General features: G+C 38.1%; 1 protein-coding gene across 1 annotated transcript in view; it reads left to right on the top strand.

Moving 5' to 3' along the window:
* Positions 1-15514, top strand: part of USH2A (usherin) — a 795289-nt gene that overhangs the window by 662136 nt on the left and 117639 nt on the right. Inside the window, exon 60 of the mRNA XM_061185303.1 lies at positions 6066-6420. Within this exon, the coding sequence (XP_061041286.1) occupies positions 6066-6420 (355 nt within the window). The remainder of the gene's footprint in view (positions 1-6065; positions 6421-15514) is intronic.

Below are 15514 nucleotides of genomic sequence, written 5' to 3'. Positions count from 1 at the left end.
CTACAGGTTGCAACAAAAAGCTCTCTTGATTGGTGAATGTACTTCCCAAACACTCTCACGTCATGTCTCTTTTTGTATCAATTAAGCATTCGTTATTTTTTTTTAAACTATCTAGTTTGTCAACATTATTTACAATTTACTGATTTGAAATGCCACCTATACAAAATTCCCATGTGTCATCTCATCCATTTCAGGACTTTGTATTCTGTTTCCTTTGTGGTAGATAAAATATTAGCAATCAAAGACTGATGGCAAACACATCGCAGGTGAATAAAATTACTGGAGTAAGCAAAATTCCCAACACTGAAGGCATAGGGTTCCATGGTCAGGCTTGGCTGGAGACTTTGTTATTTGTAGGGGGAATTTAGAAGGTCGGCTTGACAGTAGATTTTGGAAGACTTTAAATACTAGGCTGAGGCGTTTAAGGTTTTGATTTGGAAACAATGAGAGCCATTGAAGATTTGGAGTAAAATAGAGAAGCAATGTGACAGAGTGGACAAAGCATGGCATTTGTAGTCAGAAGATATGGCTTCCAGGTCCTGCGTCTGCCACTTACTAGTTATGTGACCTTGGGCAAGTCACTATGTTCCCTAAGCTTTCACTTTTATGTAAGTTAGGCTGATAAACATAGAAAATAATTAACCTCTAGAATTTCATAGGAATTAAATAAAATCATGTATGTGAAAGTACTGTGTTAAACATAAAGCACAATAAAAAATAGAAAGTTATCCAAGATGGACCATCCACAGCCATGCTTGGGGAAGACAAATCTGGCAGTTATATGTGTATATTTAAGGACAAGGAAAGAGGTTCATGATAATAAAAGAAGCAGATTGCACGACAGTACACCTAGTATGATTCTGTTTTTCTTTAAATACATGGAATCTTTTTTACATTTATATGTGCACGAAAAATGTCTGGAATGTTAAACACCAAAAGAAAGTTAACAGTGCTTATCTCAGAGATAGGTTATGAATGATTCTTGTGTTTTTGCTCATCTTTATTTTCTAATTACTTTTTACAATCAATATGTAATATGGTGTGATAAAGACAAAATGATAAATTCAGTGAGTCCAGATGCAAATCTATCATTACCCTCTTTACGATTTTCCTATTTCCCTCTTTCTGTGAACATCATCCTCATTTTCTGTAGCAATCAAGGTCTGCTCAGGAAAGAGAAACCACACCAGTTATTTTAATAGAAACAATTTAATATAAATAATTACTACCTGATTGTAAATCTGTTAACTAGGTAACTGAAAGGATGAAAGAGAACTCGAAGATATCATAGAGGTGGCAACTGCAGGAAAGAGCTAATACCCTTAGGACTGAGGCAACAATGAGAAATGGCTTGAATTATTAAAACTTAGAAACTTAGACGGGAGCACCGGTGATGCTGGGACCCAGACATCCAAGGAGGGGGCATGTGTCAGCTGGTGCAGGTGTCTGTAGGAGGTGGCATGAAATGAAGCTGGCTTTCCAAGTGTTGGAAAAATGTCATACTTGAATCATCTGCTCCTAAGGGAGAAGGATCTACTGCTTACAAGGTGAAGAATCCTTGCTGCAGAGAAGCTCATGTAATCAGCAAGCAAACAGGAAGCAAATAGGAAGGAGCCCCTTCCCTTTTCCTTTCAGTTCTCTAATCACCCTCTGGCGCCCCCTATTGGCAGGGCCCAATATAGAATTAGCTGGTAAAGCAGGAATGTAGAGGGCAGAGTCCCAGCCCCACTGTCATAAAGCCAAATATAGAAGGGTAGGTTTAGAGCTGAGAGACAATAACTTAATAATGGGAACATTTTTCTGGTTCTTGTTGGAACCAAAATCTTGGATTGTTCTTGTCAACTAGTCAGTCATCCAGTCATTGCTTCAAAAATAAGATGGAGTCTTTGCCTTCAGGGAACTTGTAGTATAGTAGGAGAGATATAAAAAAGAAAAGTCTATTACACTACACTGTGACAAGTGAGTCCATAAAGAAAAGACTAAGCACATAGAAGGATATTGTAACCCTATTTGAGAGAGAAGCAAGGGAAAGACTTTCTGGAGAAAGTGACTGGGTGTAGAGTTCTACAAGATGATTTGGAGTTAGCCTATAGAAAGGAGGAGAAAATGAAAGAGGATGGAGTGAGGCATTGCAGAACAGGATTAACAGGTATTCAAGCCATGGAAGCATGAAATACCATAGTATACAAGGGAACCATAGGCAAGCATTGGATTTTGACCAGAATGTAAAATTGGAATAGAAATCTCAGAAGGTGAATCTGGAATGGTCAGCACAGGCCAGTTCTATGGCGAATCACTGAAGAGTTTTAAATGCAATTAAGTCCTAAAATTTTTGGAAGCTATTTGACTTTCTTTCCCCAACACCAGAACAGCCACCCACTCAGGAAAGCTGGATGATTCAACCTTCCCAAAGCATTTTTTAAATCACCTATGTTTCCATTTCCTCTACCATCGACCTAGTTCAGGATCCACATTTATTCTCATGTGGACCGTTGAGATGACCTCTTCATTCTGTGACTGCTGTCACTCCCTGTTCAATGCAGCCTTTACACAACTGCTGGATTTGTCTTCCTAAATACAGGCTTTGGACATCGTTTCTTTTTTTAATTGAAGTATAGTTGATTAACGATTTTGTGTTAGTTTCCAGTGTACAGCAAAGGAATTCAGTTACATATGTATATATATATATTAGTGTGTATCTGTTTATCCAAAACTCCTAATTTATCCCTCCCCCAACCTTTCCTCTTTGGTAACCATTAGTTTGTTTTCTGTGTCTGTGAGTCTGTTTCTGTTTGTAAATAAGTTCATTTGTGTCATATTTTAGATTCCACATATAAGTGATGTCACAGAGTATTTGTCTCTCTTTCTGACTTACTTCACTTGGTATGATAATCTCTAGGTCCATCCATGTTGCTGCAAATAGCATCATTTCATTCTTTTTTATGGCTGAGTAATATTCCATTGTATATATGTACCACATCTTCTTTAACCATTCATCTGTCAATGGACATTTAGGTTGCTTCCCTATCTTAGCTATTGTAAATAGGGCTGCAGTGAACATTGGGGTGCATGTATCTTTTCGAATTAGAGTTTTCATCTTTTCCAGATATATGCCCAGGAGTGGGATTGCTGGATCCTATGGTAGCTCTATTTTTAGTTTTTTAAGGAACCTCCATACTGTTCTCCCTAGTGGCTGTACCAGTTTGCATTCCCACCAACAGTGTAGGAGGGTTCCCTTTTGTCCACACCCTCTTACAGCTTTGGACATCATTTCTATGATAACTTCCTTTGTATCGTGTATTACATTTGACCCAGTGATTTTCATGTACATTACTTGATTTAATTCTTACCAAAATTCTAGACATTATACACTATAAGATTATTGACTCCAGTTTACAAAGTGAAATGAACACTAGAGAACACAGGTGAGTTTGCCCAAGGTCATTTAATGATGTGTCAAGGCCAAGGCTTAGAATCCATCTCCTCTGACTACAGGTGTTTCTGACTATTTATTTAAATTAAGAGTATTCTTAATATTCTTCATAAGGTAAGGTTGGCAGTTTCATAATGTTAAATTGTTATGGGAAATACACTGAATTATAGGATTTTGTTTTAATTACTTTTGAAGATAAGCACTGAGAACTTCTGGCATCCCAAGAGAGTAGGGAGTTCTTTAAAATGTTATACCACATGAAGACAACAAAAGTATGAATGCCCTTTAAAATATATAGTTCCTAGTTTAATAATTATTTTTGTTTTCTTCTTAAGTGTTAAGCAACATTAAATTAACTCTAGTTGGAAAAGTGCATTATTGAAGTATCTCCCAAATGAGCTTAAGTATAGAAGAACTAATCATTTGACTCTTCAGAGAGAACTGAAAATGTGATTTCCCTAAACACAGACTGTTCAGGAGGAAGCACTTCCAGTTAAACAAACAGTTGAAGCCTACATCTTAAATAAATTAGGAGTAATTGTCATCTACTCAACATCTTCTGTTCAAAGTTCATTTAGACATAAAAATGTTCTGGTTTTTTTTTTGTTAATACCACAAATGGAATGTTTACTTCACTGTAATATTAATTAAATATTCAGTCGTGATAAGAAATACTTAACCCAGCTGCATCCTTTAACTGCTTTGGTGGATAAACTTGGGGCTAACATAATACTTAATCTCTTACATAGTATAGATTTTTAAAATTCACACTCTCAGGCAATTTTTTAAAGAATTGTCAGTTGTGTGTGTGTGTGTGTGTGTGTATTTTTATTTTTATGTTTTTTTTCTTTTTTTCTTCTTGTTTTGTTTTTTTTTTCTTTTTCTTTTTTTAATAGAACGTCAGTTTTATGACAACAATGGCTACACCTCAATGTGGGAATTCATGAGAGTTTAATAAAGTTCATTGACTTGTCATAGAAAGTTTGAAGCCAGACAAAATAGAAAGTTTTATTTCCCCATAGAAGTTCATATGTTTGCCTGCTATATTATGTCCCAGCAAACACCTTTCAAAAAACTGACTGAGAGAAATCCTTGGCTGTGAGCCCTGTGGTCCTCATTAGAATGGATCCCTCCCAATGACACATCTGGTACCTGGTATCTGCAGCAAGTACAAAGGCCAAACCCTGCAAACCTACACTGAGTGCAGAGTCTGGCCCAGGCATGGTAGCGAGGAATAATGTGGTGGGTTGATGAACCGTAATTGCAGGTCACTGGGAGTATCTGTGAAGCCTCCATAGCCTCCAGCAGGTAGACTGTCATTGCTCATACCTAGGTCATAGTGACTTATCAACTTGAGGACCATCAAATTCCCAAAGCCAAAGATTTTAAATAGCCTGCCTTTTCATGAAAGGTACTGTCATTTACTTTGTCTTAATAACCCTTTCCGTTTTGATGGTTAATCTGATATGGCAGCACGTGAATATGCCAGCACCTGAAGAGTGTGTTAATTAAATACTCCTAACAGCCTGGAAAATACTGATTTATTCATCAGTCTCTTCTCAACTAGAGATGAAGCTAAAAGAGGAAAGGGTCATCCCTTGGGTACATTCTTCCCCAACCTAGAATACTTACCCTCGTAGAAAAGAAGAGTTGATAGAGACGAGGCAAAGATGCAGAAAAGCCATGGAATTATATGCCTTTTGGCCATTCACTCAAAAAAATTTTTTGACTGGGATTTTGGGGTTAGTAGATGTAAACTATTATATATAGAATAGATAAGCAACAAGGTCCTACTGTATGACACAGGGAACTATATTCAATACCCTCAGATAAACCATAATGGAAATGAATACACAAAAGAATGTATCTATATGTATAACTGAATCACTTTGCTGTACACTAGAAATTAATACAATATTGTAAATCAAATATACTTCAATTAAAAGAACAACTATTAAACCTACTGGGCTCAGATGTTGGGAACACAGAAAGAGACCAACCAGGATTCCTTAGGAACTTCCAATTCTGTTCAGGTCTGCATCATGATTTTACACCCAGATGAGCAAATATCTGTTCCAAATGAAATATTAGCTATCTGGGGTCATTCCAGCAACTGACAATTCCATTTCTCTTGCTTAGATGTTTAATGCTCTGTATATTAAGTGCCAAAAGAGTTTGCATGGGACTTGGTGGGGGGGGGGTTTGGGGGGGGATGGGGAGGAGTGAAGTATAGTTGATTTACAATATTGTGTCAGTGTCAAGTATACAGCAAAGTGATTCAGTTACTTGTCTTTCTCTGTGTGACTTACTTCATGGGCCTTTGTTTTAACATCAATAAAATCTAAAGATGGGACTAAACAATTCCCTTCTCAGGTAGTTGAAAGAATTTTTTGAGCATACTCTGCATTTTACTAGGTTTTGGAGAAGCCATAGAAAATAAATTTGACTTTTACCCTTTAAAGAGCTCTAAAGAAAATTCCTGTTATTAGACTTAACATGTTCATTTCATTAATGGGACTGTTGAAAAATTGAGTTTGTAAAAAATTCTTCTAAAAAGCAATTTCTTACTCTGTCTACAAACCTTCTTTTGAAGTGTGCCATGTCACTGATTGTTTTGCTGGTTTCCTTCCAGACGTCCTGCTGGCCTTGAAGAGGAATCCCTTTTGTTTGTCTGGTCAGAAGGAGCCCTTGAATTTATTGACAATGCAGATACTTTGAGACCTTTCACGCTCTATGAATATCGGGTCAGAGCCCATAACTCCAGGGGCACTGTGGAGAGTCTGTGGTCATCAGCACGGACTCTAGAAGCCCCACCTCAAGATTTGCCAGCGCCCTGGGCTCAAGTCACTGGTGCTCATTCAGTTCTACTGAATTGGACGAAGCCAGAATCTCCCAATGGCATTATCTCCCAGTACCGTGTGGTCTACCAAGAGAGAACCGATGACCCGACGTTGAACTTCTCTGTTGTGCACGCTTTCACCGTGATGGTAAGAACTTCAGAAAAAAAGTATAACAGATACTTAGATTATCTGGTTAATATGTTGGCATTAATTTTCTTATCTGCCTTGTCATTTTCCTTCACGGGGCTTAAACATATATATGAAAATGGTTAAGTGCAAAAAATGCAATGTAGCCATGAGCCAAGTATAAGAGATATTGGAGACCAGTTTTCATACCACGGTTAATTTGTGTTACCTCCAGCAAATAAGTGAATCTCTCTTTGCATGATTTCCAAATCCATTAAATGGGAATATTAAATGTGTCCCTCTACACCTCATGGGGATGAGGCTCAGATAAAATTAGACATGTCACATATGTAGATGTGATATTATTGGCTCTTTGAGGAAAAAGAAAATTAAATTTCTAGGTAGACCTGTCTAGATACATATAGTTATACATATACATCACATGCACTATAACTTAGTGGTGATTTTTCAGGGTTGGCCTCCTCTGGCCCATAACACAACTTAATTCAGTTTACCTTGTATCTCCTGAGAGCTTTCTTTACCCCTGGCATAGCCTGACATTCTATGGGAGATACAAAAATAGGATGATCCTTGTCTTGGGGAGTTTTCTCTGTTATAATACTGCAGAGATGAGAACTGAACATAAAAAGGTAAGAGTAGTAGTGGGTTACAGCCCATAATATCCACCACACTGGGATTCAGATCCCAAACCCTACCACCTACCAACTGCAAACCACAATACAAGTGAGAATATCATACACCAAAAGTGTCAGGCAAGAAATGCTCTGGAAAGTGTGTAAATGTGATTCAATTTGTGTAAAACATTCTGGAATATTGTAAATATAGAGAGGAGACATATTGGGACAAGGGAATACTCTGCAACTTATCCATAAAGCAACCTGTAGGGAGAGGAGGCACTTTTACTTTTTACTTCATATGATTCTTTAGTTTTGACTTTTTCCAATGACCATTTATTCCATTATTTTATTTAAAAATATTTTTAAAAAATCTTAGTGAAGATCTATGAAACACAAAATTAACCAAGTTATGTCTGAGAGATATTACTTGGCTGCCCTGACTCTCCCCAGCATTGAGAAAAATGACTGGCAGATAGCAAATATTAACAGAAAAAGAAAAGAGAAGAAAAGAAAGAAATGCTGTGGGAGATCAGCAGGAAACCCTCAGATTGATGGGGCTTCACAGAGATGAAACGCTGTGGTTTGGGGAGTCAAATACATAGGGTTTTCAAAACGTGCCAAGACCTTGCTAAGTGTGAAACCCCTCATAAGTAAGAAAGAATAGACATCGTAAAGCACCATTGTCAAAGACCAGACCATTTTCTATGCTTCCAGTTTTGGCAGCCCACTTTACATGAAGGTTATCTTATAGAGTATAACATCTATCAAAATGTTTAAATAAGATGAGGCAAACATATTTTCATGAAATTCCAGAAGAATCTTCGTAAATGAATAAAGTACAATATTTTCTCACCGTCCTATGTTCAAATTTCTCATAGAATTAAGAAATAAGCAGTGTGTAAATTAAAGAAATCTTCATTTTTTTTAATTTAATTTTTATTTTATATTGGAGTATAGTTGATTTACAATGTTGTGTTAGTTTCACATGTACGGCAAAGTGATTCAGTTGTACATATACGTATATCCACTCTTTTTCAGATTCTTTTCCCATATAGGTCATTACAGAATATTGAGTAGAGTTCCCTGTGCTATACAGTAGGTCCTTGTTGATTATCTATTTTATATATAATAGTGTGTATATGTTAATCCCAAACTCCTAATTTATCCCTGCCCCCCACCTTTCCCCTTTGGTAACCGTAAGTTTGTTTTTGAAGTCTGTGAGTCTGTTTCTGTTTTGTAAGTAAGTTCATTTGTATCATTTTTTTAGATTCCACATATTACTGATACCATATGATATTTGTCTTTCTCTGTCTGACTTACTTCACTTAGTATGATAATCTCTAGGTCCATTCATGTTGCTGCAAATGGCATTACTTCATTTTTTAAGGCTGAGTAGTATTCCATTATATGTATGTATCACGTCTTCTTTATCAATTCATCTGTCGCTGGACATTTAGGTTCCATGTCTTGGCTATTGTAAATAGGGCTGCAGTGAATATTGGGGTGCATGTATCTTTTCAAATTATGGTTTTCTCTGGATAAATGCCCAGGAGTAGGACTGCTGGATCATATGGTAGTTCTAGTTTTAGTTTTTTAAGTAACCTCCATACTGTTCTCCATAGTGGCTGTACCAATTTACATTCCCACCTACAGTGTAGGAGGGTTCCCTTTTTTCCACATCCTCTCCAGCATTTATTGGTTGTAGAATTTTTAATGATGGCCATTCTGACCAGTGTGAGGTGATACCTCATTATAGTTTTGATTTTCATTTCTCTAATAATTAGTGATGTTGAGCATCTTTTCATATGCTTTTTGGCCATCTGTATGTCTTCTAAATGTCTATTTAGATCTTCTGTCCATTTTTTGATTGGGTTGTTGTTTTGTTTTTTTTTTTTGATATAGAGCTGTGTGAGCTGTGTGTATATTTTGGAGATTAATCCCTTGTCGGTCACTTCATTTGCAAATATTTTCTCCCATTCTGTGGGTTGTCTTTTCATTTTGTTTATGGTTTCCTTTGCTGTGCAAAAGCTTTTAAGTTTAATTAGGTCCCATTTGTTTACTTTTGTTTTTATTTTCATTACCCTAGGAGGTGGATCCAAAAAGATTGCTGTGATTTATATCAGAAAGAAATCTTCATTTTATTTAGAATTCAGAATTGGTACTTTATTTTTTATTTGACATTTAATTATCTTTATATGTCAGGGTCTTTCATATTACACTTCTAGTGCCCTCATTATAAGCATTAGAAGCAGTGTTCTTAAGTGTAGAAGTTCTTTTTTAGTTGATATGTGATCCATGGGGAAATCTATTACTTCTCACTATATCCTTGGAATTCATGTTCTTAACTTCCACCCTGAAAGAAAAATATTGAAAAATCCTTGACAAGATCTTTCTGAATGAGGCAACTTAATTTAAATATATTTTTATTGAAGACATCAATATTGCAATGATTAAACCTCTGATCTTTCAAAATATGGCTTTCAGAGGTTTCAGTCTAAACGTTTAATCTACCAAAAAGTTCTATGAGAATTCCCTTGTGATATACCCTCTAAGTCATCCCTTCATAGCCAGTTTCATTTTACAACCCAAGACTCAAAGTATCCAATGAACTCTGTTCTTTATTTAATCTGCTTGGTTCTATTTTTATCACACTAAAATGTTCCTGAAAAAGAGGAAGGCCTATGGCCTCAAGCTTTAAGCTTTACGTGGCCCTTTGTATATAGCCCTCCCCAACATAGTTTCCATTTGCCAGCCAAGTATTGCTGTATTCTTCCATTTTTCTAAAGATTAATCCTTGCACTGCTAAAGAGAAGAGCCATAATAATCAAGAAACAATATTTCTGCATTCCATTTTTTAATGTGTATGTGTGTTCAAAGTAGCCCCCCAAAATCTGGATCTTTGGCCCTGAGGATCCCAAGAGAAGATTTCATTAGGTTGATCAGGAAAAGTCCCATTTGAACTTGTTGTTAGCAATCGAGGACATATTCCACAGAGCAATCAGGCCAGTGTTATGTCGTTCTGGTCACTAGGCCAAGTTTCCAGAAGAGTAGGCCACTATGACTCTTTATAGACTGACATCTTTGAAAGAAATAATCAGGAAAATAAACTATTGTCTTTGAGTTTCATCCATTCCTACATTCCCAAGAGAATGTATTCAACTGTTTTTTAAAGATACCTAAAGAAGGAGGTTCGGGAGGTTCTTAATTCCAATTCCTCACCATCAGAGAAGACTGCTCCTTTTATCCTAACCAAATCCCTCCTCCTGTGATTTAGGTCCATCTCTTCCTGTTCAGAACAGCATGATTTCTCTATACTAGTATACTGGGCCCTCAGGGTCAAGAACAGGTTATCAGCAATTCAATCCAATTTGGCAAATAGTCATTGAGTACTCTATTCAACATATCAGTACTCAATACTGCTCTTATCTGTGTTATCAAAGTCTCCCATGCAGCTGGGCTATTGGGCAGAGACTCTGGGGGAAGATGAGTAGTCAAGTCTGAGGCACAGATTTTTACTACTAGGCATTTCAGGTTTTTAAGTTTCTTTGCTTCCGAGTTTCTACTGCTCATGTGTTGATGATTCCCTTTTAAATCTCTCTGAGTGCCTTCCTAGCTATACTTACTATTTCTCCAATTCCTATACCAACTAAACATCTTCACTGTCTCTTTCCATTTCTGTGCCTGCCCTAGGAAATTTTTCCAACTTTTTATCTCGTTGACCACTTTGGCTGAAATTCACCAGAGCAAAGGAATTACATTTTTCAGTTAGCGAGATGCAGAATCCATTCCCACAATCCAGGATTACAATTCAATCCACAGACTTGCAAGAGGTGTCACTAATGCCCCTCCTTTAGTCTCTTGTTTATCTTGGGATCCCATCCCTGCATGAGAAGCCACCAATAAATTGCCTGTAGTGTACTGCCATCCCTAGCTTGTCCCAAAGTCCCCCTGGAGCTCTTTACAGACAGGTGGATGTGGCTGGGAGAACCACATAAAACAGGTGCAATGAATGCATGAGTCCTCCTGATGGTGGCAGTGGATGGAGAACTGGCAGTGGGGGCCCTCCATGGGGGTGGAGAGCATATGTGTTGGCAGCAGCAGCAGCATTAGCAACAGAGGCAGCAGGAGAGAAGAAATGGAAAGAGTGTGGCTTTTAATGTATCACCAGCTTCTCTCCCAACCTCATGCAAAGTTTCATCTCCTTTTTGGACCTAAGGAGATCCTTCTAAGGGGAAGAGAGATATCTAGTTCCTTAGGGTCTCTTCAGACCAATCCCCTCCACTACTGAAAACCAGCTTTAGGTAGAAGTCCTTAAACTCCCTTCCCAATTAGTTCTGTGATGAATTGTGCAGTGTCAGGAGAGAAACTGCATTTAGCCTTGCTTGGCACATGAGAGTTCCATGGTGGTATTTACAGGGAACACTCCTGGCAAGGTTGGCGGTACCGTTGCCACCATTAGGATTTGTTTGCTTTTTCTCCCTGGCACCTGCCATCACACTGGCAAAAATAACTTGGGATGGAAAGGCAGAGGTGGTTTGCCTGTTAGTCTGTGCTCTCAGTATATCCCTGCTTACCCCACAGGGTTATAAAACATCAAGCCCAGATCAGACACTTGCCCAGTCCCCAGAAAGATAGATGGTCCCTCACTCTGTACGTAGAATCAAACATACGGTGCTGAGGAGTAAGCAAATTATATGGGTCACTAAAAGTTGGCTTCTAATCTGGAAATAAAATCCAGAACTACAAACTCTAGTTTCTAGATTCTAGTTGCCAAACTCTCTTGCCCAGTGTCAAGGAGGAGGTATTCAAAATGTCCCCATGTGGTTGTCGCAGATCTCTTTACCATTAGGTAGATATGTAAAAGGAAAAAATGAGATATTTTATAATTGCCATATCATGGAGAGTCTGTGAGTACATCGATGAATTTATTTTTAATCCCATTTTCATTTTGGCTTAGTATAATGTAAAATATTATTGCTCTTTACATATGATCTTGAATTAGTTGTAGCTCTTACAATTTGATGGTTCTTGGCATTTTTCCCCAGATCCACTGATAAATCAAAAGAAATGCTTTAGGAAATCTAGCTATCTAAAACAACTCCTTTGGTAACTGTTGTTCTAAAATCAAGAAAAAATAGTAATAAAGACAATAACTCTACTTTCTGTATCAATTCTATAAGCTGGGATTTTCAGTTTAGAATATGAGTACCTGCATCATTCATTCTTTTATATAAAAGATACAAAATATGGGTGAGTAGATGTCACACAAAACAATGAATACTTGTTGGAACATCCCATTTTTTATTGTAATGTTGTATTTTATTTGACCTCAACTTTTCATTTATTAGCCTTACCTTATCTTTATCCTTTTTTTCTAATAATGCTCTACCAAGCACAAATATATATTGGGGATCTGCTTTTTGCTCAGTATTATTGGGGATGAAATACCATGTAAGTCTTCTTGAACTTTGTATAACTACTTCCTTGAAAGGGCTTTATTTTTCTCCAACCACTTTATTCCAACAAGCTTCATCAGCACTCACTTCCTTGCTCATCAGTAATCTCTAGAGCAGGTCCCATGGTTTTCCAGTCACTTTCAGTGACAAGGACCAGCCCAGTTTTGGTAAATGGGACTCATTTCAGGTGTTAAAAAAAATCCAGTCTAAATCCAGCCTAAAGCCTGACTTGTGTTAAGGGATCTACAGTGAGGAAGAGAGGGCATGTCCATTTTTCTTCCTTTTCTTCAGTTCCCTCTTCTTCTCTTGTTGATTTCCCCAGGGTCATGGAAGAAAAGATAAAATTAAATGAAACGTAGCAGAGTCTAACTCTTTAATATTGTTCTAATCCATCTACTGTTGCCTTCTTATTTGTAGGTGTCTCATGGGATTCTTTTTTGTGGGTTACATAGAGGTCTCCCATGGGAGATTCCATGCTTCACAGTTCCTGATGCAGGCAACACACCCTTTGGCAAATTTCTTGCACCCCTATCCATTACTGCCCCAAAGATCCACCCACAACCTTCTACTTCTGTGTTCCCCTTTCCCGAGCAGTCAGCCAATATCAGGTCCTATCATGTTGACAAAACTCCTTGCTTTCTTGGCATCCACTAGGCTTGCAGAAAACTTGTTCTATCAAAAGAGGAAAGTACAACTAGTCCAGCACTATCTTCTCTACTTGCCTTACCACTGGGTAAGATGCAGCCAGCCTCAGAACTTCAGAATTCATTGAATGAGCAGCAGGTATCAGCTTGTGCATTAGGCCATGATCCCCAAATCCTGAGATCACATAAGAATCTCGGAAGACCCTTCTTCACCCTAGTGGCTGCATCAGAATTACCCTATAGGTCTTGTCACCTCCATAGCAAGCCTCTTGAAAAGAGTGGAATGTCCATCTCACCTTTCTTGCAGACACCCTCAATTTCTTCACGTTGTTCTCTAGGATATCCTTCATGTGCTTTGAGAGAGGAGTATGGAGTGTCCCCATCCTCCCTCAAGTGGTAAGGAGATAACCTGGAGAAATTTCTCTACTGAATTCCCCTCTTGAACTTGCTTTTCATGAACCTTCTTATATAAGAAGGATCTTCTCTTACATAAGTTGTCTTTTACAGATCTTCAGAGGAAGATGGGCTTGAAGGTGTAAGGCTGATTCTTTGTGTAAGTCCTGCAGACGTATGTCTAACAGTGTCAGTGGAGTTACTTATCACCTATTTTTCTAAGCTCTACTCATCATTCTCCAGTACATCCTGTTACATAGCTAAATGGCTCCATCATCTTTCTAGCTGCTCAAGCCAGATCATCCTTGAGTCCTCCCTTACCTTACTTCTATATCCAATCCTTCACTAAGTCCCGTTGAATCTAATTCTAAAGTACATGTTGAATCCTTCTGCTTGAAGGCCCCATGTTGTTCCCTTCTCCTCAAATGATCACATTCTTACACTTCAAATGGATCCACCTTCCTACTTAATTGTCAAGTTTGAACTAAAATGTTACTTATCTCACAAGGCTGTTGTAAGGGCTAAATAAATTAATGCATATGCAAAGTACTTTAAGACTGTAAATAGCAATATAAATAGGCTGTAAAACTTCAGATATCCTACTATTTGTTTGGAATAACAGAGGCTGAAAGAAATGAGCAAATGTAGAAAAAAATTGGGGTTTGGATAAAGCAACTGTATGAATTTGGTCATGATTGGAAAAATGTAGATTGTGTTTATTTTAAGCAGGCCTCGCAACAAAATTCTGAGCTTGCAAATTTAGACATTTTCTAATACTATACTGTTCATTTCCAGGTAGTTTCTCAGATATTGGATTAGGCTCTATTTCCTTTCTAAATCAACCCGAGTGAGAATATGCTTTCTGTCTCCCTGAGGTTTAGTTCTGACCTGTCTCCCCTCACGACCATAAATAATCTCAAGCGGACCACCCTAAGAGTCCTCCTCAGGCCATTTCCACTCTACGTGCAGCTCAGTTTACCCACCATGACACTCACAGGACCCTGCCTGTTCACTTAGATCTGAGATCATGTAAGCAAAACACGCAGTCTTTTGGTCTCACACACACATACACACACACACACACTTTTGGTCACACACACACACACACACCCCAAATCACACAGATGCTGCTAAAATTGGCATCCACCCACTTCACCTTTACCAAAGAGCAGTCTATCAGTTTACGGGAGAAGTGGGTGGGAAGACTGTTTGCCCTTTGACGCAGGCATGTCGTTATTTTTTGGCCTTTAACTGAATTATAAGGAAACCCTTGTTAGATGCCCAAGAATCCCACAGAGACTTGTTAAAAAATATATGAAAGAAAAGGAACTAGTCCACACTCTAACAGGCCCAGGCCATAAATTCAGAATATGTGCCATTTAGCAGAGACAGCAAGCTGTAAATGGCAGTGAAGGGCAGAAGTTAATTGAACTACTGGGCTCTTGTCACCAGTGGAAAGTAGCCACTACCTGAGGCAAGATGGCTGCCCCCGAGTCCCCGGTTGCAGCCAAGAGATCACATCCTGAGCTCTGCAAGGGCTTCTGGGTGAGGGGGAAATCATACACAGATGACCAATTCTTTTATGGTTCACAGCCAATCAAAGTGAAATTCAGCAGCTGTTCAGGACAAGTGACCACTGTAACGGCTGTAATATAACCTACTAAATAGAGAGGGAATTGCATTAGAGCAAGAGGTTAGCCGTGATTATCGGCAGGTGAGTGCTTTATTGAAGTTGAAAGACCATTAACATTGATAGAGTAATTATTTCAACTTGAAAGTAATTACCTTGATGGGTGATAACTTCTCCAGTGTTCCCAGATTTGATTGGGCCAAACAATGGTGAGCTCCTGAAGCTTAGAAAAATATTACAACAATACGGTGATTTTTAAATTACTGAAACCACTGTTGGAATATTTTAATTATGCCAAACAGTGAAAAGATTTTGCCTTATACCAACCAGCGACTCTCATGTAGAGAGAGACAT

The sequence above is a fragment of the Eubalaena glacialis genome, chromosome 3 (genome assembly GCF_028564815.1).
Source record: "Eubalaena glacialis isolate mEubGla1 chromosome 3, mEubGla1.1.hap2.+ XY, whole genome shotgun sequence".
NCBI classification, from domain to species: domain Eukaryota; kingdom Metazoa; phylum Chordata; class Mammalia; order Artiodactyla; family Balaenidae; genus Eubalaena; species Eubalaena glacialis.
The sequence above is the reverse complement of the archived record's forward strand: the minus strand, read 5'-3'. Positions and strand labels throughout refer to the sequence as shown.